The sequence below is a fragment of the Colletotrichum costaricense genome (assembly GCF_030867565.1).
Source record: "Colletotrichum costaricense strain IMI 309622 chromosome Unknown Scaffold_18.1, whole genome shotgun sequence".
Taxonomy (NCBI): domain Eukaryota; kingdom Fungi; phylum Ascomycota; class Sordariomycetes; order Glomerellales; family Glomerellaceae; genus Colletotrichum; species Colletotrichum costaricense.
In genome coordinates, this window is record NW_026848247.1 from 829,469 (window position 1) to 852,726 (window position 23,258).

The 23,258-nt window shown below is 53.3% G+C and overlaps 10 protein-coding genes across 10 annotated transcripts; 2 read left to right on the forward strand and 8 right to left on the reverse strand.

Annotated features, from left to right (window-relative positions):
- Positions 1-797: 797 nt before the first annotated feature.
- On the reverse strand, positions 798-3,971 carry CCOS01_13819 (uncharacterized protein; the record flags this gene model as incomplete). Its single annotated transcript, XM_060461963.1, has 2 exons — positions 798-3,236; positions 3,294-3,971. 2 exons carry the CDS (start codon positions 3,969-3,971, stop codon positions 798-800), a joined length of 3,117 nt encoding a protein of 1,038 aa, XP_060307683.1.
- A 1,143-nt stretch (positions 3,972-5,114) lies between these two features.
- Positions 5,115-6,201, reverse strand: CCOS01_13820 (uncharacterized protein; the record flags this gene model as incomplete). The annotated part of the gene is made up of 2 exons (XM_060461964.1): positions 5,115-5,751; positions 5,939-6,201. The coding sequence occupies 2 exons, from the start codon at positions 6,199-6,201 to the stop codon at positions 5,115-5,117; spliced, it is 900 nt and encodes a 299-aa protein (XP_060307684.1).
- Positions 6,202-7,315: 1,114 nt separating this feature from the next.
- CCOS01_13821 (protein disulfide-isomerase) lies at positions 7,316-8,907 on the forward strand (the record flags this gene model as incomplete). Its single annotated transcript, XM_060461965.1, has 2 exons — positions 7,316-7,445; positions 7,514-8,907. 2 exons carry the CDS (start codon positions 7,316-7,318, stop codon positions 8,905-8,907), a joined length of 1,524 nt encoding a protein of 507 aa, XP_060307685.1.
- Positions 8,908-10,988: 2,081 nt separating this feature from the next.
- CCOS01_13822 (uncharacterized protein) lies at positions 10,989-11,765 on the reverse strand (the record flags this gene model as incomplete). The annotated part of the gene is made up of 3 exons (XM_060461966.1): positions 10,989-11,075; positions 11,355-11,460; positions 11,617-11,765. The coding sequence occupies 3 exons, from the start codon at positions 11,763-11,765 to the stop codon at positions 10,989-10,991; spliced, it is 342 nt and encodes a 113-aa protein (XP_060307686.1).
- A 35-nt stretch (positions 11,766-11,800) lies between these two features.
- On the reverse strand, positions 11,801-12,199 carry CCOS01_13823 (uncharacterized protein; the record flags this gene model as incomplete). The annotated part of the gene is made up of 1 exon (XM_060461967.1): positions 11,801-12,199. One exon carries the CDS (start codon positions 12,197-12,199, stop codon positions 11,801-11,803), a length of 399 nt encoding a protein of 132 aa, XP_060307687.1.
- Positions 12,200-12,683: 484 nt separating this feature from the next.
- CCOS01_13824 (HIT zinc finger) lies at positions 12,684-13,664 on the forward strand (the record flags this gene model as incomplete). The annotated part of the gene is made up of 2 exons (XM_060461968.1): positions 12,684-12,948; positions 13,054-13,664. 2 exons carry the CDS (start codon positions 12,684-12,686, stop codon positions 13,662-13,664), a joined length of 876 nt encoding a protein of 291 aa, XP_060307688.1.
- Positions 13,665-14,208: 544 nt separating this feature from the next.
- CCOS01_13825 (uncharacterized protein) lies at positions 14,209-14,847 on the reverse strand (the record flags this gene model as incomplete). The annotated part of the gene is made up of 2 exons (XM_060461969.1): positions 14,209-14,515; positions 14,657-14,847. 2 exons carry the CDS (start codon positions 14,845-14,847, stop codon positions 14,209-14,211), a joined length of 498 nt encoding a protein of 165 aa, XP_060307689.1.
- A 280-nt stretch (positions 14,848-15,127) lies between these two features.
- Positions 15,128-15,658, reverse strand: CCOS01_13826 (uncharacterized protein; the record flags this gene model as incomplete). Its single annotated transcript, XM_060461970.1, has 1 exon — positions 15,128-15,658. One exon carries the CDS (start codon positions 15,656-15,658, stop codon positions 15,128-15,130), a length of 531 nt encoding a protein of 176 aa, XP_060307690.1.
- Positions 15,659-18,527: 2,869 nt separating this feature from the next.
- On the reverse strand, positions 18,528-20,226 carry CCOS01_13827 (WLM domain-containing protein; the record flags this gene model as incomplete). The annotated part of the gene is made up of 3 exons (XM_060461971.1): positions 18,528-19,824; positions 19,873-20,044; positions 20,094-20,226. 3 exons carry the CDS (start codon positions 20,224-20,226, stop codon positions 18,528-18,530), a joined length of 1,602 nt encoding a protein of 533 aa, XP_060307691.1.
- A 392-nt stretch (positions 20,227-20,618) lies between these two features.
- CCOS01_13828 (kelch domain-containing protein) lies at positions 20,619-22,906 on the reverse strand (the record flags this gene model as incomplete). The annotated part of the gene is made up of 4 exons (XM_060461972.1): positions 20,619-20,894; positions 20,951-21,232; positions 21,284-22,780; positions 22,859-22,906. 4 exons carry the CDS (start codon positions 22,904-22,906, stop codon positions 20,619-20,621), a joined length of 2,103 nt encoding a protein of 700 aa, XP_060307692.1.
- Positions 22,907-23,258: the final 352 nt, after the last annotated feature.

Genomic DNA, 23,258 nt, shown 5'->3' on the forward strand with positions numbered 1-23,258 from the left:
ATGTCAATGGAATTGTTTTTCTGGGCTACGCTCCGAGTCCGGTCGGCGAGGCTTGATGGAGCTGTCGATAGGAGTTGGATAGTAAAGCCGATGATGAAGCTATTGACGAAGTTACCGATATGCCCGATGGCGAGGCTGATGTAGCTACAGGTATAGCTAGGTGTAGCTATTGGTGAAACGAATGGCAATGCGTAGCGAATGTTCAAGTCTAGAGACGACTTTTCGATTTGTATCACGATAGTTTCTAACGAGTGTCGGTTGAACGAGCGGTATGGTGGAGGACCTTAACGAATGTGCGATGGTCGCGTGGACAGTATGTACCGAGGAAACCTTCACATCAATAGATTCCCGTGGGGATAGCTCGGTTTTGTGATGGCCGGGCATGAAGCCATGAGAACCTTCATGGTCAATCAGCCCCTCCGTCATGTATCCCGAACATGGCCATACATGATACGGTAAGGTCAGCATCATGATGCAAGCCCTCCAATTCTCGCTTAGCGCCTCCTAATCACAACGAAATGTGTTAAATCATATTGCATTTTATTCATTCTGTGAACCTGACCCTGATCTGGTCAAGCCACTTCACGATATCTCGTTCTCAACAAACCCGCCATCACCTATTACGTCCCAACCAACCGCACGTATCATCTACTCTAGCCCGGGTCCATCACTTCGCTCATACCCCTCCAAAAAACAGCTATAAGTCTCTTTCCCAAAGAGTTGATGTTCTTGAGAATCAAAAGCAAGAAACGCACCCAATGACGATAATAATGACTCCAACATTTTCTCCCTGACAGTTAAGAACTGAATTCGCTTTCGTTTCGCCGGCCCTTGACACAGATGGAGACAGCTTGCCGGACCCATCTCTTCATCTTCCTTCGTACTTGCTTCGAATGACCCGGGGTGGCCGTGGCCCATTCACTATGTACAACTGTCGCGTCAGAGTTCTTCGAGCCGGCCAGACCGGTTGGTTGGGGTCGCCTGCCAATGTGCTTGTTTGCACGCTCTCGAAGGTTAAAACATGATTTGGTGATGCGAAGTCTGAGATTCGACAGCTTTTTCTTGAGGATCCTCGGCCGGAAAAAAGTCAAATCAGAGCTGAAGCTTCGAGAATCGCTGAGGTCAAATCCATCAGTGGACGCACTCAACCTATAGAGGTTCGTGTCAACTGGGTGCGCCAGAGGGATGTCACGTTCATGCAGGTGCCCATCTCTGGAGTACCTTGCTGTTGGAGAGACACGGGCCGGTAGATTTTCCCCATCACTTGGTGTGAGCTGTACATATCGTCTTCCTTTTCGCCGGTAAGCCATGCTGCCTTGACGTTCCTCATGGAGCACTGGGGTGAAAAAGTCCTTGGCCTGGTGAGCCGGTAAGTCGGCAAGTATGCTCTGTTTGACACTGGAGCGACGTCTGACTGTGCCGGTCTGGTCTTCCGGGATTGTTTCCACATCCAAATCCAGTCGAGACGCTTTGAGTCGAAGTTTTCGCTTCGATGGGCTTGGAACCACAGTCACCTTCATTTTCGGACTCGGTGCATCATGATCCGCCGGTTTGTGCTCTCTTTTGGGTTGAATGACTTCGAGCTCAATGCTAGCTCGGAAAGACTCATGGTCTTCCACATCGGAATGTGCAGTAATTCTAGGACTCGACCGTGGAGTTGCAAGGATTTCGAGCTGAAAGGGTGAAAACTTGACTGGAAATCGCAAATCGTCTCCAGATGCCCCTGACACTCGCCTCAGTTGAGCTTGCGCTTCCTTGGGGAGGGAGGGCAATGCCTTCATCAAGTGCGGGACACTGCTGCTTGTACTCAAGAAACGGTTCGTAGGACTTGGCGTCGAGGAGAGGAGAAGATTGTCCGCTTTGGAGGCTGGTGGCGCTGTATGACTTCGGAGACTTGCTGTGCTGATTCGAGCAAGCGCTCGGTTTCTGCGATGGCCTCTGAAGAAAGGCCTCCGCTGAAGGTCAGGATGGGTTGCGCCATTTGCGGCAGACCCATTCACCATATTTTCCCCCTCCAGGGGGTGATGATGCTCCATTTCAGCTTTGAGATCTTTCGGCTCATCTACATCGACCTCGTGAAGTCCAGTCGAGTCTTCATCCTTGCTCATGAACGGTGACTTGGCAATACGCTCGAATGACGAGACCAATGCCGCAAGGTCGGATAGGCCAGGTTCAACCGAATGGCGTAAACTCGAGCGGAGAAGCGCCGCGAGGCCACTGTGGGACGGGGCTCTTCTGGATAGCCAATCTCGATTCAACAGCTCTAGTTGCAACGTACTGGGTTCGTTGGGGCCTGGGATGATTTCGTCCGCACTCTTGAAATGGGATTCAGACAGTGCCTCCGTTGCATGTTCCACAGCGGGATGGGAAGCATCAGCGTTCGCTTTCGTTGTGTGGCCTTCATTCCCTTGCTCATGGCCTCGAGACGGATTAGCATAGCCTTCCGCATTTTCTTCATCGTCGATTTCGTTACGTCCGATGTTTTGAGGCTTTGGAGTCGTTTGAGATCGCTGGAAAGCCGCAGTATCGGCGGTCTGTGAACAAGGTACAAACATGTTCAAATCGCTATCAACGTCGACAGGACGAGAAGCCGATGTCCCATCAACTTCGAACGGAAATTGTTCCAGCGTCGGAGGGGCGGTTCTAGAGCTCAAGCGCTGTGAAGGTAACGTTTCGATGTCATTGGCAGGTTTCTTGTCCAAGGCTCGACAGTCATCACCGGACGAATCGCTAGAGTCCTTCACAGATATGTCGATGACAGCATCCAGACGAGCCTTCGTTTCGTCTCGAAGCACTAAGGCTCTGATAAGGCTCGATGCTCGCTGAGGAATCGGAGCTAAAGGCAGCGCCAAGGTAGAATCCCGAGGATCTGTTTGGCGTTCCGGGGTTTCAAAAGCTTCGGTGTAGTCGTAGTAGAAAGATCCTGCGGGGCGAATTGTGCGTGACAGATTGGGTTCCGAGTTTGAGGGTGATCTGTAGTACATCTCAATGACCGAAGTCAGGCTTGAGGATCTCGCACTATGATCCGTGGATGGTCGTCGTGGTCTGCTCGCAAGCTCGTTACCCCACGGGTTATGGTACCCACGATACCCAAGAGCGGATCCAGTGGGCGACACGAAAGAGCTGGAATGCGGTAGAGACGGCATGGATTGGTTGATGCCGCCGCGAAACGCATTGGGAGGGCCAAATCGTTGCGGTTGTGGAAAGGTTGGCTTATACGAGCCATGCACAGTCCTCTGATAACTAATGAGCTCCTGTTACGCTACGCTTTGTGGAGGGCCATGAGTGCTTACATATGAGATTCGATCTATTTCGACCATCCTACTGTAGTCAACAAGTCCATTCTCCGTAAGAGCCGGCGAAGATGGCCGAACGCCAGGGCGTTTCAGTCGAGTTGGGTAGGGAAACGGGGAGCGTGGTCGTTGCAAGATGCCGCTGCTCGAATGGCTTTGGAGAGTACCAGATGACTTGTTACTGGACAATTTCCGAGAACCACATGTGGTCAGGGAGTACGAACGCTGGTACGGCCCATCAATTTTGGGGGAGAATGAGCTGGAGAAGGAGGACGGAGGGCCTTCTGAGCCATACATGGAGATGATTTCTGAATTGGTGTCTCTGTCCGAGCTGTTCCATCGGCGGCCGGCTCCAGAGATGGTACGATGGCTGGCACGAGACTCAGATCTGAAGATTGTGTTAACATCGAGTCCGGTCCGTGATCTTGCGCATTGGTGTGTTGTAGCCGCTGGAGCTATTGGCTTGATGCTGAAGATGCCTATGTCGCCTGTTTCCGTTGTGGTCTTGAGCATGCTCTCAAGAGGACCGGGCGACGGAAGTAAACTAGCATTCTCGTTCACGCTTCTCAACGGTCGACGCGGCAGACCATATCCAATGGGTGGTCGAGCATGGGACTTGTAGCTGCTGCGAAGCGAGCCATGGCTGGCGGAGCGACGTTGAGCGTGAATGTTCTCCATTCGGAGAGACTTTGACCAGGTCGTGGCACGGGTATATGGTAAAATGAAGTATCTCTACTTAACAGACACAGCAAAATCGTCGGTCACTGAAAGAGAGATCCTAAAGAGTCGACATGAAGCTATGTTGAGGCCGGCAGGCTGGCATGTTTGGGCATTGTGTCGAGCAAACATTTTTGGCAGAGTCGGCAGCGGAGTGGACGTCAGTTGACCTTGACTCCTTTGCGAAGTCAAAATAGGAAGGGACGACGATGCCGTCAACGCAGGTATGCTCATCTGGTTCGCCATCGCAAGAGAGCACCTACCTCGCGATGATTTGAACCCACAAGGAAGGCACTCCTCCAAGTACGTCCCTCATCTTGTCTTATAGGGAGCCTCCTTCCCCAGTCTTATTTGTATGGAGGAGGAGAAGGCCTTTGCTTAAAACTGCAACGTGAAAAGTCGCGTTCTCAGAGGATTCGGCTCAAATTTAGACATGATCGTGGCTAGCGAGATGAGATGTTGAAAGGGAAGGCGATTCAGCCTGCTATTCGAGTCCATCTGGAACCATAGACCTTCTCTTGCCAGTCCTGCAAGCAAACCTACCTTCTAGTTGAGGCCGGCAAAAGTAAGAAGACAGAACTAAACCTAGAAGCTTACATTAGACATTCATCGTCATGTGCCATTCGTGCACAATGTGTACTGCGTAGATGAAGTTTCCAGGCCTGAGGACGACAGAGAAACGACCATACAGGCTTTGGACTGTCTATTTGTAGATTGTACGCATCTAAACTCATGAAAATCGAAGGGGTGATGAACAGTTGAGTCGCTGAACCTGGCAATTTTGAGGGCACGATGACTTGATTAAGGTAGGCTTGCCCTGTAGTGGCACTTGCCTGTTTAGGTAATCATCTTGAGGATCAGTAGGTTCATGTGGTGAGCAATTTCCTGGGCGAAATTCGACAGACCGATGCGAATAGAACACTATGCTCATGTTCTTTGCTGGGTAAGGTAGATAAATGACATCTGTCCTTTTCGCTTTTCAGCCTCATTGATCGTTGAACGAATCAGTGACGCGACAAATAGTTCGCGAGACAATATACGGAAATTGGAATACGATGCCGACGACGGCGCTCCAGCCAGCATGTGTCTTGTCTAACCATTTACTTAGCACAAACCATGAGACGGATTCTTAAAGCTTCTTCGACAAAACCCCACTCGCGGCGGAGCGGCCGGGTCGGAGGCAAAGATGAGATGGAGAGTTTGGGGCGACACGGAGCATGTCAGCCGCTGCGCTGTTCGGGACACGGTTCCACTTTGTAGGCGGCGAAGCAAAGGGGCAGGACGGAGTAGCATTCTGGGAGTTCTTCCGTAGAGGCGAAATAACGAAATGCGTTTGCCGATGTGAGTGTTCCTGTTCGAGTTCATGGGTTTCCAAGTGCCTATCTCTTCTTCTGAATAGATATGCCGTTGCTTGAAAGTGTTGCCGTGGTTGCCGGCAACGCCCAACTCAAACCCCACAGCAAGTCCAGATGCAGTATCGCAGGTGCGATTATGGTTTGCGTCGATAATTTCCATGTTGGACCCTGGAAATGAGGCTGGGAGGTTTGACCACGGTATCCAGTAGAGCAGCGTGTGTCGTGAGCAATAATGGGTGGCTGGAGCTTCTCGCAGCAGCCACCTCCACTCTTTTGTCGGACTGCGAGTCGAAGCACCAAATAAGAAGCTGCCGAAACTGGCCAGATCTGGTTTAGTGATCCGCTCCACGGTAGCATTGCCGATGGATCTCGAGCCGGCAGGGCAGCTTGGCGGGTGGTGGAGACGTTAGAATCCCACGACCAGATCCAATGGCAAGAGGGTGATCCTTGTGCTGGAACGGACAAGCTTGCAACCCCAAATGCACCGAAGAGCTTGTTGTAACTTGTACACGGCAAAACGTGGAAATGTGTCCTTTGGGACGTTAGGAAACCTTGCCGCCCTCCAAGACATACGGACCCCATTGTTGGCTGTGTCTGCGTTGCATTCCTTTCGCCGTAGAGGAAGGACCAAGAGACACAAACGGGAAAGGAATGAGACCACCACCACCACCACCACCACCACATACTTCCGTCGCAATTGAACCAACCCGAGCCTGGCGCGCACTAAGCTGGTCCGGGCTGGAACTGGGAGGACATGGGATGGAGGTCGTAGAGAAGACGTGTCTGGCCTGCCTCAAGGTCCATGGTGCCTGTGCCATCGCCAGTGCTTGTGCCATGTTGAAAGCCATTCCTCCATCAACGATGTCCTATCTGTCTCAGACCCGCCCAGGCATAAGGTGGAACGCAAGGAAAGGGGGGCTGTCATAGACAATGGCCTCCGAGCGCATTTGCCCCCCAGCTTCTTTTTACGTCCTTGAGGCTCTCAGCCTCGGAAGACTGCTGACAATCGGATCGTGGAGCTCCAGCAACTTCTTCATGCACTGGCGGAGACTTGAGAGGGGACTTTGGTGTAGGCAGAAATAAGCGTAATGCCAATGTAGAAGGCCCAGGTACATAACGATGGCAAACTGAGCTTACGGGTACTCTCCACGGCAAAAAGGATAGCCGTTCCTACCTTAGCTCAGCTTCACTTTCAAACCGCCGCTGGTCAGCCTGGCTTGATTATCAATTCACCGTAAGTTGGTGTTCCTAGCGGTCGAACGGTGGGGGGGGTACCTGGAAGGGAGGGGAGTGAAAGCGAGTTTGCCCCTCACAACCGCAAGGTACCTTAGGAGGCACGGGCTCGCCTGTGGATTGGGGTAAGTATACTCTTGGCCGGCTAATGTACTTCTCCTGCATGATTACGGTTGAAAAGACTTACAGGAACTTAGCCCAAAAAGAGGAGAGGGGCGTTCCCCCATCCACTCATCCACCACAGACACTGCAGCCGCCTGAGTGAATGCATGAGCTGACGGGCGGTTCCTGGAAAAAGGGACACCTGTTCTCAATTGCCCTTTAGAAATCCGGAATCTTTCTCCAGAACCTCTTCCACCCTCTACTTAAGACCAAAGCCTTCCCCATTCACTCCGGTCTGAAGTTAGACTTGACAGCCTCGCCTTCTCCACGAGTGTACTTTTTTCTTTCTTCACTGTTCATTCTTCAGATCAAAGAAAGGTAAGCTTCCTCTCAACATTCTACTCACTCCCCAAGCTATCACCAAGCTTCATCGGGCGCATGAGGTAGCAACAGACGGTCGCCACCACCGCAAAATCTACACAGCTCTGCCTCTTCTGAAGCTGGACAGAGGCCCCAATCCTTCTTTCTACGATTCGTCCACCATCAAGACTCTCCGCAATAGCATCACCAATTGATCGTATCAAAGCTAACATTTCTCCTACTCGCAAGATCAAGATGTTCTGCAAGCGTGTTGCCCTTGGCCTTTTGGCCGCCGCCGCTGCGGTTTCCGCCTCCGATGTTGCCCAGTTGAAGAAGGATGACTTCGCCGACTTCATCAAGACCAACGACCTCGTCCTCGCTGAGTGTGAGCCCCCCCCCCCCCCTTTGCCTAGCTACCTTCGAGTCGAATAAATACTGATCGTGGACGTCTAGTCTTCGCTCCCTGGTGCGGTCACTGCAAGGCTCTCGCTCCCGAGTACGAGGAGGCTGCCACCTCCCTTAAGGAGAAGAACATCAAGCTCGTCAAGGTCGACTGCACTGAGGAGTCCGATCTCTGCCAGGAGTACGGCGTTGAGGGCTACCCCACCCTCAAGGTCTTCCGCGGCCCCGACAACGTATCTCCCTACTCTGGCCAGCGCAAGGCTGCTGCCATCACCTCCTACATGGTGAAGCAGTCCCTGCCCGCCGTCTCCATCCTCACCAAGGACACCCTTGAGGAGTTCAAGACCGCCGACAAGGTCGTTCTCGTCGCCTACATCGACGCCGCTGACAAGGCCTCCAACGAGACCTTCACCAAGGTCGCCGAGAAGCTCCGCGACACCTACCTCTTCGGTGGCGTCAACGACGCCGCTGTTGCTGAGGCTGAGGGCATCAAGGCCCCTGCCATCGTCCTCTACAAGTCTTTCGATGAGGGCAAGGCCACCTTCACTGAGAAGTTCGACGCTGAGGCCATTGAGACCTTTGCCCAGACCGCCGCCACTCCCTTGATCGGTGAGGTCGGCCCCGAGACCTACTCCGGCTACATGTCCGCTGGCCTTCCCCTCGCCTACATCTTCGCCGAGACCCCCGAGGAGCGTGAGGAGCTTGGCGCTGCCCTGAAGCCCATCGCTGAGAAGTACCGCGGCAAGATCAACTTCGCTACCATCGACGCCAAGGCGTTCGGTGCTCACGCCGGCAACCTCAACCTCGCCACCGACAAGTTCCCCTCTTTCGCCATCCAGGAGACCGTCAAGAACCAGAAGTTCCCCTTTGACCAGGAGAAGAAGATCACCCACGATGATATCGCCAAGTTCGTTGAGGAGTTCTCTTCCGGCAAGATGGAGCCCAGCATCAAGTCCGAGCCCATCCCCGAGTCTAACGACGGCCCCGTCACTGTCGTTGTCGCCAAGAACTACGAGCAGGTTGTCCTTGATGACAAGAAGGATGTCCTGATTGAGTTCTACGCCCCCTGGTGTGGTCACTGCAAGGCTCTGGCCCCCAAGTACGAGGAGCTTGGTGAGCTGTACCAGAAGTCTGAGTTCAAGGATAAGGTCGTCATCGCCAAGGTTGACGCTACTGCCAACGACGTTCCCGATGAGATCCAGGGCTTCCCCACCATCAAGCTCTACCCCGCAGGCAACAAGGATGCTGCCGTCACCTACTCCGGCTCCCGCTCCATTGAGGACCTGATCGAGTTTGTCAAGGAGAACGGCAAGTACAAGGCCGAGGTCTCCGTCAAGGAGGAGGGCGCCGAGGAGAGCCAGGCCGCCCCTGCTGCCACCGAGAAGGAGGCTGAGAAGGCCAAGGAGACCGAGAAGGCCAAGGAGGATGCTCACGACGAGTTGTAAAAGAATTCTGGGTTCACTATGAAATGACACTTTGGGACGTCCCATGGGATAGGGACTATATACCTCTTGCGCGTTAGGTCGACTCTTTGCATTATGGTCTGCGGGTAAATTAACGTTATGAAATTCGAGCACATGTCTAAACTTCTTATTTCCACTGCGTGAATCGTGACCTGAAGCCTTAGTGACTCTACTTGGCTTTTGACGGTTCCATGAATTAATCTATTGTCTGTTGACTTGGCCTGGGGAACCACAGAGCAACACGACCTAAGGACCGTGAGGCGCGCATTACACCGACCTTACAATGGCTAAAAGGTAGTCTTATACCAAGAATTCCGCCCTACTCCCTGGATGTCCTGGTTTACAGGCTCCTCAGCATAGCCTTCTTTTACGCCGCAACTTCCGATACTATTTTGCCCTTGGCCTTCACAGAAATGTCTCATTCCAGCAAGACTCGATCGTTCTCGTTCATTTCACACAGAAGTCCCCTTCTGGAAGATTTGCCTTATCAATGGCTGCAGTAAGATTGACATCCCTTGACAATTGAGGTGATAGCCGTCACCAAGAAAATTTCCAGCGAAAAGTCACTCGCTCCACCGAGCTTCCTCGCCCTTTGCTCGGCAGTTGTGTTGAGGCGTGGTATCGGCCATAGATTGACAGGAGTCAGGTTGTGCGAAATGGAGACTTTGAGCCGTAGTGAACATACTGCTACCAAAGATTCTCCGTGTGCCAGTCTTTTATGCTGATCGTGGTGAAGCATCACAAGAGCTCCGGGGAGAAGGGAAAGGACGTGTGCCTTGGAGGGTTGGAGTAGCGTTTTCGCTACGCCTTTTTGCCTTTCTTGAAGACGAGCCACGTTGGAGCCATATGGTCTAGATGCGAAGCGGTAGCGGCTCTTGAGGTGTCGTACACATACTCTGGTCGTTTCATAACGTCAATCTGTAGCTCATTGAATCGGTGTGTTAGCCTCCAAGTATCTCAATGTGATGCGCATATGCTCTCTGTATATCTGCGTTTAGATGATCCGGGGCCACACAGGAAGCTTTTCTTACCCTCTTAGCTTTTGACTCTGGTATGCTTACAAGTTTAGAGCAGTTAATCACACTCGTTACCGTCCATTTGGTTTGCTGCGGACGTACGTACTCGAGATCATAGAGTGAGGCAGAGGGATACGGTAAATTAGATTATCAGGTATTCTCTGCGTGAGCTTTCATTAAGGTGCTTCAAGTCGTATTCGCTTCGCCAATTTTTCCATGTGAAACCCAGACAACGTGAAAGTCAAGATATGGATACGAGAGAGCAGGGCAGAAAGGAGTGGAACTACAGGTCTTATGCTTCAAGCTGCGCCAGCCCGTCACGATTCAAGTGTCGGGTTACTCACGAATACCAATCCACATTAAGATTCGAATGGCGCAAGTTCAATGAGAGATGGCAGGGTGAGTGTTCAATGCTGTTCGTCATTGTTGGAACATCAAGATCGATTTCAAAGAAGAAGGAAGAATGGAAGACAATTGCTCATCGTATTTATTTGAGGGAGGGCATCTGAACACACTGGGCCAGAGCCTTATATCCGAAGGCGGTAGACTTGAAGTCGAGATGAGCTATTAACATCATGGAAAGGTCGCTCCTTGACATGGCCATTCTCAGATTCTCGGCTGCCGTCAGCTCGGGTGGCTGTCTCGGTTGTACCTTGAGCTTGAGCGAGCGGGTTGGTGAACACGACCCCGACTGTAAAGAGAAGTCACTCTCAGGGGACACGTTTAGACACGTACTTGCAGAAACTCCCACGCCCTACAAGCATATTGTTACAGTCTTTGATATACACGAGCTCCTCGACCTCGATCTCCACGGCATGTTTCGTAAACCAAACCATTGAATCGAAGGAACCTCACGCAGGAAAGAGTAAGAAATCGGACGTTGTTTGGAATATTCCGGTCGTAACCATTGTGCTGTGCTGCTTTTTTTGTGCTGACTTCGCCTCGAAAAACCTCACCGTTCCATTACCACGGCGTCCCCCTCTGCATCTCGCGTCCTCGTTACACTCACGTCCTCCTTGTCCCCCTTTAAACGCTGCGATATCTCGTTTACTTCCTCTTGCGCTCGATGGCGTCCATCTTCTCTTCCAATACCTCGACGTACTTGGTCACGCGCTGAACGGCGGCCTGGAGTGCCTGAAGTAATCCAGTCTGGTTAGCTCATTCATTGTGGAATCATGTAGGGTCTGCAGTAGCGATGATTGGCATTGTTGGGACATTGAGAGAGCAGGAGAAGCGAGGATGATCGCGCCGCGTTGTAGCGAGACCACACCGGGGAGCGTTCCGGTGCAGCGCACAAGACGGTCAATGACGCCACAACCAGCACTGCTAAGGATGTAGGAGAGGACAGGTTGATTGATGCGAAAAGCCTTGAGGGGTAGGCAAGAAGGTAGATAGTGAGATGTAATGACGCACGTAAATGTCCTCTGTCAGGAGCTCGTTGGAGGTCTTGTATTCTTGGAGGATGTAGGAGTAGACACCGGCGCCGGCGAGGGAGCTGCCGAGGAAGAAACCGAACAGACTATTTGAGGTTTGATTCGTTAGCAAAGACATCATCATCTCTCTCCATATGGTCATGAAGTGGTGGCCGGCATCCTAAAACCCTCACGAGACCTAATTGGCCTCGTGGACGAGATGCAGGACAGCTGCCTCCGGAGCAGAGAAGCTCAAGACATACCCTCCACGGAAAGCACCGACGGGTTTCCGGGCCGGCAGGGGCGCGGCGACGGCGTCGCGCAGGGGAGATGAGGTCTGGAAGTTGCGGGCGGCGCGGAGAGGGAGGCCGGAGGCGCGGGGGAGGGCGCGGGTGACGATGCGGGAGGCCATTGTGGTTTTCGGGTGATGTCGTGCGTGGAGCTCGGTTAAAGAGGGAGGATGGTTGCTCTGTCGGCGGGAGGAATGGAAGGCGACTCGGTCGGAATTGGACGCGGAGTGTGGAAATGAGGAGGGGAGGGAGCTCGGTCGGCTTGCGCGTTGGTGATGTTGTGTTTTGTGGTGGTGGTGGTGGTGGTAGAAGTTATGGGGTTTGGAGATGGCATAGACCAGGTTCGATGAGGTCGGTCGGGTCGGTGCTTTGGGGGCGAGGTGCGGTTAACTTGGGCGGGAACGTGGAAGCTCTGTCCCAGCCGTGTTACGTCGTTTACCTCTCTACGGCGGCGCTGCGGCGCTGCACGGCTGCAGTGAGGTACTTCAGTCAGGTACCGCCTCCGCCTGCGCCGGACCAGCGAGAGCACAGAGGGCGGGATTAGCCGGGACGCCATTAAGAGTATCCTATTGGCCAGAATGGCGCGGTCGACCAGCCGGCTTTTGCTGGGGATTGTCTGGGACTCTGGGGAGTGGCTTCATGATCCACTGAAGGGGGTTCGGGAATGCGGCTCATGGGCGCATTCGGCACTTGTCGGCTTCTGAGCGTATGAAAACTTGTCACGGCGTTAGAATCCTTTTCAAAGTTGATTGAATTATTAATTTGTTACTCATTGTGTACCTGAGTGTCAATTGCTTGAATATAAATAACGTATTAGTTACCGAGGTCTCAACCTACAACCTGGGGAAGCTCTCCGCTAGGTGCTCGTCTGTAACCAACACATTCCCATTGGCCAATAATTAGCCACTCAACGTCGTCTCTTCTGATTCGCTACAAAAAAGTTCAAGCGCAGAGACTCCAGAACCCAGAGAGCTCCTAGTCAAACCACCACACTCCTCCACCCTCTCCAAAAACCCTGCCGCAACATCTTCAACCTCGAAATGAATAATTTTGGTGTCTACGAGCTCGCCAGCAGCAAAGTCACAAACGCCCCGGGATGGGCTTACGTTCCCGATACAGGCCTTAACCCGGCCGCCGCCGCCCTCCAGCCCGCGAACCGTAAGCGCGCCGCTCGAAGCAAGGCGAACCCAACCGCCTCAGACCTCACCGTCCGCCAAGAAGCCAAGATCCGCAAGGAACTCGAGCAGCTGGACCGCGACGGTGGTCGTGATGCCTCGATACCCATCCCGGCCAAGGCCTCGAGAGGTACGTCTGTCCCCATCACCCCATGCCTCCCACTACGCTGTAGGGCGCCGACGTAGTGAAGCGCAAAGCGACAGCCAAACTAACGACGATTTAACGGAATCACAGGCCAGAACAAGAGCACGCCAGCAATTCGCAAAATCCTCCAGTCCCAAAAGACCTTCCACAACCACTGCGACGACCACCTCGCCCTCCTCTCGCACGCCGGAAACACGCCCGCGCCGCACCCGAACCAGCACACAGCCAAACCGGCCAACAAACCGCCCCATCCGAACCAGCACACCAAGCGCAACGCCGCCAAGCGCTCCAAGACATCGACGCCAAAGACGCCAGCGGAACCGGAAGACGTCGAGATGACGCCCGCGCCGGCAGCAGAAGCGCAAGAGGACTCGGCGACGGCGACAGACCCGGTGCTGAAGCCCTACGATAAACCGGGACCGGCGCCGCATCCTGGCGACGATGATCCGCTGCTCGTGTCGCGGGTGCCTGCGATGCCGACGGACGAGGAGCTCAGGTGGCTACTTTCGCGGCCGATGCTGAGTTTCTGGGACGCGAGGGCCGAGTGGGGCGACGACGATACGCGGTATCCTGAGCGGAGTTTCTGCGAGGTGTGCGGGTATTGGGGCCGGGTGAAGTGTATCAAGTGCGGGACGAGGGTTTGCGCTTTGGATTGTCTTGAGACGCATCGGGAGGAGTGTTTTACGAGGTACGGCATTTGAGAGCATCAAGGACTTGTTGGCTGTTTTGGCAAAGCTTGCTGGTGCATATGCCGCTGTCGTTGACACCTTGCGATTATATTTTGGATATGGGATAAGCATGGACGGTGAACGGTTAGGCGTTATGATACCCCCCTTTTGTCAAGTTTGTTTTACAAGGATGGAAAAAGATGATTTGAACTGGATGACTTTGATCGCCAACTGGTCTGGATTTCAGACAAACGTCCCCTATGAGGAATTTGTACAGATGCGAATGTGTTTTTTTACAAGCGCGTTGCATATATATACGGTTGAAGATGTTGCCCTTGAAAAAGGGCAGACAAACTCCGATCCCAGAACCCTGTTCATCAAAATCATGAAGCCACGGCACAGAAGATGCCCGCAGCAAGAAAGAAAAAACGAGGCATATCAACTGATATGAACAGCCTCTGTGAGAAGAAAGTAAGGAGAAAAGAGAGAGAGATAACACATCAGACACGACCAAAACATCCCCTCATCCACCGCCCAGAACAACGCAAAAGCTGAAGCGCACATTCGAAGTTTTCTTTTACAAGTCGTCCATGCTGAACGAGTTCTTGAGCGTAAACTCCACGTCGCCGACCGTCGCGCCGCCGGCGCACACTGCGCGGAGGCTGCCGGTCGGGCACTTGTCGCGGGCGGCGCGGACGCACTGCTCCCACTTTGTCTTTGAGATGGTGATCTGCGCGCCCTCGACGGTAGTCTTGAGGCTGAAGCGGGCGGAGCCGGCTTGGCCGACGGTGGTGGAGGGGTTTCCGTGGCAGGCGTCGACGGAGCCCGAGATGCCGCCGCAGATGGCGAGTTCTGCTGCATTTTGGTCGTGGAAGACGATGTGACTGAGCGTGGTGTTAGTCAAAAAAGTTTCTTTCGTAGTTTGAAGTTGATGGGTGAAAGGTGCTTGATGTGTTTTCGGTGGAAGAGAGGAGAGGATGTAGTGGAAAGGGTTCTTGTGTAAGTCAGATTGGGAGGAAACGTACGCGTTGCGGTCGACGCAGGTGGCTTCCACCATGGCGGCCGGGTTCACGGGCTCCTGCATGCGCATGCTGAGGACCTCAAAGTGCTGCTGGGGCACGGTGAAGCGGGGCCAGTTGTGTCTTCCGGCCGGGGCGGCGAGGGCCGCGGTGGCTGTGAGGAGGAGGACAAAGGTCTGGATGAGCGTGGAGAACATGGTTGCGGTTGTTACGAGTAGGTAGTTTGATAGGATGAGTGAGAGAGGATTTTGGTGTAAGTGAAATTTGGAGGTTTTGATCGCTTTCAGTCGTGGATATGGGATGACTGGAAGAAGAGTTTCGTTTCGGAGAGTTCGTTTTATTTGAGGGATGAGTAGATCGATGCGTTGTAGGTTGAGAGTGATCTTTGGGGTAGTATTGGCAAGTCGATCGTGAGATATCTCGGGTGAGTTCGGTTTGTAAGTTTTGGTGTGTTTGGTCGTCGAGACGAGGTTTGGTTTAGAACGGAGCAAAGAGGGCTTCTTGGAAGAAAGAATGGAACAGATCACAGATCATCAAAGGTTGAAGGAAAAGAAGGAAAGTGACTGTCAACAGACTGTCTGGATTGTTTCTTTCGAAAAGAATGTGGAAAGAGAAACAAGTTTCGAACAATTCAAGCTGAAGGAGGAGGAGAAGTAGGAAAAGAGTAGGGAGGACGAGCAAGCCACTAAGTAGGTTTCGCAAGCCGCCATATTCACAACCCAGAAATCCTTCTTCTCCCGCGCGCACTTTGGGCAGTGAGCTATTACTAGGTTGCATCCGCAAGGTATTACTTCTGTAAACTTCCTCACTTTCACTTGCACCACCCCCCTGGACCCTGGGACCCCAGTCTTTTGCAAATCCAAGAGCCGGCTTCCCCATGTCGCAATGAAGAGCGAGGGTCCAGGGGGGAGGGGTGGCGCGAAACTTGGCTGACTGTATCCGCAAGAGAATGGTCTTGAACTTGGTAACCGCCTCTGGATGTACGCAGTATGGAGCTCTGAGCCCCATTTCAATATGGATCCCTGATTTCTCCTTCCCATTTTCGAAAGGCAGGAAGAAAAGGGACGCCGGCTGCGGGACGCGGAACCAGACGTTTGTCACGTTTGTGCGGTTGCGTACGTCGCTTGCGTTGCGAGGATTGCGTTGCGTGCTTTCGTCTCTCCATAGCCACAAGTTCTCCTCTTGCCTGGTGCCGGCCCGGTGAGGTGGGTGAAACTGGGAGGAACTTTCCACTACCTAAAGAGACTCGCGCCGGGATCGCTTCTGTGCCTTTGCAGATATGGTCCGCCTTACCGCCTGCTTGAATACTTGCTCACCAGAGTTGAGACTCGAGACTCGGGACTCGCTCAAGCGGACGTTGTATGTGGGAGTTCCCTCGACCTCGGTCGGTGTAGCACAGCTTCGAGCCCGACACGTTCTGGTACCTGAAGGCTGACGGGGGCCCTGACGCTGTCGTCTGAAGAGGGGGTTCTAACCTACTAACCTTAGTATCATTAGAGTAGGTGTCACTAAAAGCAAAGCCTGTGTTTAGAGTCTGCCAAGAGCAGAATGGCTGTGTGAACGGATGAAACCAATGCCTCTTTTTCTTCTCTCCTGGCCATGCAATTTCTTAGTCAGTCGGCCTCTACTATGGCGCTCTCTTACTCCCATGAGAGTGGTGTGGCTCGATGTCCAGGACATGGGGCGTCGTTCCCGCCCTCGGATCGCCGGTTCGCTGTTTAGGACCGTCGCTGGGCGCATGAGATTCGATACTGGGCGAGTTTGCAAGGGTAACACCACATAGGTATCAACTCCAAAGTGCGGGAGAAAGGGAGAGAGGGGAGCGTTCCATCGGATAAAGCCAAGCATCGTCATTCCATCATGCCCTGCCAGCCAACTATGGGACGGTGATGGACGCAGCCCAAGGGATGATCGGACACTGGCCTGCAGCATAGAATGCAGAAGCACAGAAGGTAAGGTGGTAGTCAAAGTCCCCCCTGAAGAGCAGAAAAAAACCAAAAGGACGGGATCTCTTGAAGGAACAAGTTTCGGTGATCACTTGGCCGTCCAATTGACACGGCGGCGGTCATCCGGAGTCGCAAGGTGAAACGGGGCCAGCGGCGGCCCAGCACTCAAAGTAGGCCACCAGCCACGCCCCCCCTTCCCTCCAAAGCGGCAGGCGACTTTGGCTCATTCGTGCGGTAGCGGTTGTCGGTAGGTACTCGAGCACTCTCTCGCAAACTGCTGCAACCCGCGAGTAACGGTAGTCCTTTTCGGCCTAGGCGATAGGTGCCCATTTTAAGCCTTCTGAAACTCGACGGGTGGGGACCCCTATCCCGGTATTCCCGCGTCTCTCCACGCCTAGCACGACTTTGGGGGGGAGGGATGGGCTGCGAATACCACCTACCACAGTCGTGCAGTTGCCCCGGACTCGCCTCCCCTTTCTGGAGTGCATCTTTGGTGGTGAACGATGGACGATAGGCTGAGAATAACTATTCCGTCTGCAGAAAGAGAGCTTGAAAAGCGCTTGTTTGCAGTTCTGCAGGATGGAGAAGGCAACGGACGCTGGGTGTTCGGTGATATTGCGTTTGCATGCACTTGCACCGCAAAAGGCCAGCCGGAGCTTAAGCTCAGCCAGAGGTCGGGTGTTGCTTGCTTCTCTTTTCGTCTCAACTATCTTGATAAGCTGCTGCCGGTCAATAGGATGCGCAGCGATATAGAAGATCCCCGAGAATAGCCACAGAGTGCAATTCATTTCTAACCGCACCCGCTGCTGCTGCTACTGCTGGTACTAAGGTGAATAGTGGTCTTGGGTCTTTGGTTCTTCATGCTATTGCACTATTGGTCAGTCATCTGTCTATCTCGTTGTTTATCAGATACTCTGGCGAGTTTGCCCAGACTTTGGGTCCGTTAACCATATTTTTCTGTCCTTCCTTCTTCGGACTCCTCGAAATCTCCAGTCCAGGTCCTTTTCCCAGATGCCGAGTAAGCGAGGCTCCGCGTCTTCCCTTGGCTCTGGCGATCCCCGAGCTGATGATGACATTTCGACGATGCATTCTGCTCGACGGGCCTAAATTCGCGGATAGATATCTGACATACCCGCCGCGCTATCCCATGACCTGTCTTGAATCGCCAACTTCCACTGAACGAATGCGATAGGTATTATTCGTGTCCGTACGTAGAGTCAGCGTTGATGAAGCCGTAGTTCATGATCAACAGCCCACTTCAAAAGGTCCCCCTGGCCCCATCGATCGGCTGTCCGCCTTGCCTGGCCTGCTCTTTCTCCATGTTTCGTCGTTATTGTCCCCCCCTGGCCCGACCTTTGTGGCCAAAGGGGCATCCCATGCTGAGCCTGTCCGTGGCCAGCATGGGACCGTGGTGGCTTGACTCTTTGGACGAACCCACCAGCAAAACTTTACTTGACAACTTGACATATCAGTCGTAAATGAATAAGAGCCATTTTCGTAAATTGCGTACGTGCTGAGTGTATAATCCCGCTTGCCCTTTTTCTGCGCAGGGGAAATGCGCGAGGGAAAAAGTTTCCTAGAATAACTATCCGTTCCTGGAAAACAAATCAACCGCAAAAAGCTGTGCACCGCCAGGAACGAGCCCTACCGTCTATCGTCGGCGGCCCGTCACTTAGTCAGTTGACGAGGGTGCGGATAGTGATTCGATATTAACATGAGCTCATCGCCTCATTAAAAGTCCTGACTTGTTTGCTTCCTTTTTTCCCTGCTCAAGAGATCCGTACATACTTTTTCTTGTCTAATTGTTTGCGATTATACGGTGTACCACGGTCAATTAGCAATAGCCGCAATTTGTCATTATCTCGAACTCATCTCGTTTGACTGCAAAAGTCCTGTGTCACTCCTAACCTTATCATGTCGTGAACCCAAACTCAGCCTTGCTTTTCTCGCTTGCTCTGCCCACAGACACCGCACACTCCAAAGTCGCCGGGATTAAGATACTCGCTTTCCTGGCACGCGGCGCCCTCGCAGCGCCAGGCGTTCGGTACGCTTGCCGGGTCCAGCACGTGGGAGCAGACGGCGCACGTTATCGACAGGGCAGAGTTGGCAAACGAGCAGACTCCACAGATGGACCCGGTCTCACTCTCTCGTCCATCTTCGGCCGTTGTCGCTGCGGCCGCAGCTCTATTAGACTTTGACGCTGTCATCGTCGCTGACTCCGTTGCCGTTGCCGTCACCCTCTGTCTCTCGGCCGATGGCGACGCCGCGGATGGTGCGCTGGGCGGCGAGATCGGATGACGGGTTGCTATTGACCGGGGGTCGTCTCGCGCTTCTCTCTTGATTGTGGGGGCTGCACTCGCGATATCTAAAATTGGCGCCTCCTGATCGTCATCCGGCTCCTCCTTGACCTTGACTCGCGAAGGAACTTCTTGCTCTGGTCTCCGGATCGTCGGTGCTTTCTTGTGTGATGACTCTGCTACTCGATTCGGTGGCGGCACACTTGAAGCTTCAGCTTCGTCCACGGGCTCGCGCTTGAACTTGAGATGCGTCTGTCGCCATTGCTTCACCGACGCCTGTAACTCTTGTAGCTCGTTCTGGGCATCCTGGTCATCGGAGTTCTCGTCTTCGCAGACCTTGATCATGCCCCTGCCTTTGCCGTCCTTGATCACCATACCATCGATGTCGACAGCGTCTTCGTTCTTGATGTCCGCCGGATCGTCCTCGTACTCGCTTTCGCCGCTATCCTCATCCTTAACCTCGTTTTTGATGTCTTCTTCGGGCTCCTTTTTCGGCTGGTCGAATCGTGCGAGCGCCGCCGCGGCTCGCAGTTCACGTCCACGAGCACTCCCAGCCACGCGAGGTTTCGCTAGCGTGCGCTTGCCGCCTTCCAATTTGACCTTTGTCTCCTCATCAGCGCCCAGAGCGGTGCCGTTGGCACCAAACTTCTTGAGGATTCGGCGCTCCTTTTGCTCCTTGTAGGAAAGCTTTGGCTTGATCTTCCTCTTGCGTCCACGGGAGCGATATGTGCCGCCACACAGGTGCTCCGGAAGCGGTTCAGAGGGAAGCGCGACGTTGCGTTGGAATTGTCCCGTCCCCAGCAGGGCACCACGACCCCAGATGCCTTCGCCAGAGTACCCTCGATGCCAAAGCCCTCGCATCTGCTCGGCGTAATTGTTTCTGACTGCCCAGAATGCTCTAGAATGATTCATTTGCTTGCAGTGTGCCAGCCTTTGTCCCGTCAGCTATGGATCATCGGGGACACTGCAGCAGACTTACTCGTGCATCATCACCATCTGAACGTACTCAAATGGTAGCCATCGTCCTGATTGCGACTTGAGCACTAGTTGAATGACTTCACCAGCGTTGAAATTCCTGCCCACGAACTCTCTGTTGAACTCATACTGCTCTAGAGACATCACCGAAAGGTGGTGCTCTTTCATGATCGGTACTAAATCTGATCAGCCAGACCCATCTCTATAGCAACAAGAGCCACTTACAACATTGTGCGGCGATCCTTTCGAGAAAATCTTGGGCAATCTTTTCATCGCGGCCTTTCAGAGGCTTGATGAAGATGATCCGGTCGTTTGGATGCGAACGTTTCGCATTCAGCCGCTGGATGCCGATCGGCATATTGGCACTAACAAGGATTCGGGACTGGAATGCCGAAGGTAAAAGCCGTGGAATCGTTTGCTTTCTTGACCAATCTTTCCGTAAAGTTTCAAGTCTTTTCTGGGTATCAATGATATCTGGAGTGGAATATTCGATGGAAAGAAGTGATGCGTCTAAGACTGGACCAGGACGTGACGAGGGGCAAAAGACGGCAGAGCGGGAGTGACGCGCAGTCACGTGCCCCACTTTCCCGGTATTCGGTGACATCTTTCTCGCCGCCTTCCAGGCTCCAAAGAGATGGCTGCCTACCTGATTTACACAAGATCAAGTAAGGGTAAAGTTTTTGCCATGAAAAATTGGCATATTCAGCGTTTCTATGTCCCAATACTATTTGAATCTTTCTGCTGAAGTGGTCATCGTCTTCTGGCGCCACCGGCGGCAGCTGCATCGCCTCTCTCCGCAAGAGATACAACCTCACTAATACCAGCAGCCTCCTGCTCCTCTTCCAACGCCGTGATCTCTTCTCTGCAATCCCACCACTTCTCCTCACTGAGCTCAAAGGCCTTGGCCTTGATCTCCTTGATGGCGAGCGTCTCCGGCTGGATGTTCTTCCAGCGAAGGTTGGTCATGAGAATCTCCTGCCACTCGTTCGTGGTGCGCACGAAGAAGTCACGTCTTGTCTCGAAGGGCTGTTATGTGTAAGTTAGCATGGTTGCTTCCGAAGATAGGCGCTGGTAAGGCTTACTCTTGGGTGCGGGAGACCGTCATCGACGGTTTCGGCCGCCTCGGTATCGTCATCCTCTGTCGCGCTCGTAGGAGCAGTCGAGGAGGTTGCGTTGGTCGTTTCGGAACCGGCAACAGAGGCCTCATCACCCTGCTTCTTCTTGCGCTTGCTCGGCGTGTAGAATGGCTTCTTGTCCTCCTCTTCCATCTCGATGTCGCCTTCTTCATCCTCCTCATCGTCATCATCTTCATCGTCATCTTCATCGTCATCTTCATCGTCATCATCGTCTTCGTCCTCGGACTCCTGAAATGCTATTAGTGAAAAGACCCCGTCTCCAAAAGTTATCTGACTTACGATCCAGTCATCGACAGGCCTGTTGAAAATTTCTTTACAGCCGTCCATTTTGCCAAGATCCACTGCGTACAAGTCGTCAAACGTGAACTCACGGTCCTTGGCCTCGAAAGTGCCGCCATAGATGTAGAGCACATCATCCTGCACAGCCAACTGAGCATTAAACCGTTGGTGCGGCAGCTCCATCGTGATCGGCATTTCTCTCATAGGGGTTGCGTCCTCATCGGGCTCCTCCTCCTTCTTCTCAATTTCCATGTCGTCGGCATCCTCCAAAGACTTGCCAGTCTCCAAGGCAGCCAGCTGACGAAGGAGTTCCTCCTCTCGATCCTGGGCACGAGCACGACGGCCTCCACGCTGCTCAGCCGGGTTGGCCTTCTTTTGCTGACGGGCCTTGCGAAGGGCAAGCGGGAAGAAGCGGTTCCTCTCAATGTTCCACGCAAAAAGCTCTCGGAAGAACTCGCTGTCCATGCCCTCTTCGCTATCCTCAACATCGTGCACGCCTCCAAAAAGGATTCCACGACCCTTGTGCCATGCCATGGTGGCGCCTGCGCGCTTGGGGCTGGGAGCATTGGCAGGCTTCTTGCGCCGTTCCCAGCGAACGACTGGAGGCGCTGTCGGGGGCGATCCGTCAGGCGGCAAAGACATCCTCAGGAAGAAACAGTCATCGTGAACCATTGGCTTCAAGATGTTCTTCTGTCCTTGGCTTGAACCCCTGGCCTGCTTGTTGGCCGCTACGGTAGCCTTCACTCTTGAATAACCTCCATAGAGAACGGCACCTTGCTCGTGAGGAAGAAACGTGAAAGAAGACCGGGCATCAGGCTTCAACTGTGCAGGAGGCAGAGTTGGGCTGTGCCAGGAGAAGTTTTGGGTATCAAAGATCCACACATCGGCAAGATACTTGGTCTGGTTTGAGGTATCCTGGAACCCACCAAACAAGATAATATACTGCTTCCAGTATGTCATGCGGTGACCACTCCTGGCGGGGGGCGTCTTGCCCTTACATTCAATCTTTGTCCATTCTCTCGTGGCAGGCTCCAACCGCCAGAAGTCTGAGTAGTGATGGAACGTCCCTTGCTTTGGCGACGAGAACTCTCCGCCGAACAAGTAGACATGATTGGGGTTTGAGGCCCTCGTCCACGCGTGTCCAGAGCGCGGCAAGGGTGCGTTCGGGGACGTCACGCACCTCCACTCATCACGGTTGATGTAGTAGATGTGCAGGTCGTTGAAGAAATGAGCGAGCGAGCCATTGAAGTACTCGCCACCAAAGAGCAGCAAGTTGTTGCTGTCACAGGGCGAGGCCATAATGGTGGAAGCAGAACGGGCCTTGGGAGGTCCCTCGCACACGGTCTCCGTGACTTTGAGGAATTGCTCCTGCTGCTTCTTGTACTCCTCAAGCACTTGCTCGAGGTCAACATCCTCGGCATCGCTCCCCTCGAGTTTTGCGGTCTTGGTCTTTGCCTTCTTCTCGCCCTTGTTGGCCTGCTTCTGCTTCTTTGCAGCCTACTCCATATCAAAGTTAGGCACAGTGTCTCTGCTTGCTCTTGGGAGCCCTTGAAGACGAGGCAGTGGAACACGTACTAGCTTAGCTGCCTTCTCGTCACTTTTCCCCTTCTTAGCCTTGGCCATTGTGAAAGACTTGGGTAGAGGGCCGTGAGACGTGCGGACAGATCAGTTCAAATATTGACGTTTGTGACGTCGGCGGGGTGAATGGTGGGATGATGATGGTGGGGTTCACTTCCTTGGGGAAAATTTGAGTCCAGTCATGGAGGGGCAATTTGCATTGGTCGATACAGTCATCATCTCTCCGCATCTACTGTGCCTTTGCGCATTTTGGGCGCAATGAACAGTGCGAATTGATATATCGAGCCTGCAAGTATTCGAAGCCACAGGTCCGGGTTCGACGCCATGAGGTCAATTGATCATTCACAATGATTCTCTTACAACAGAAGACCGATCCATGCATGTTGAATCTTGATGC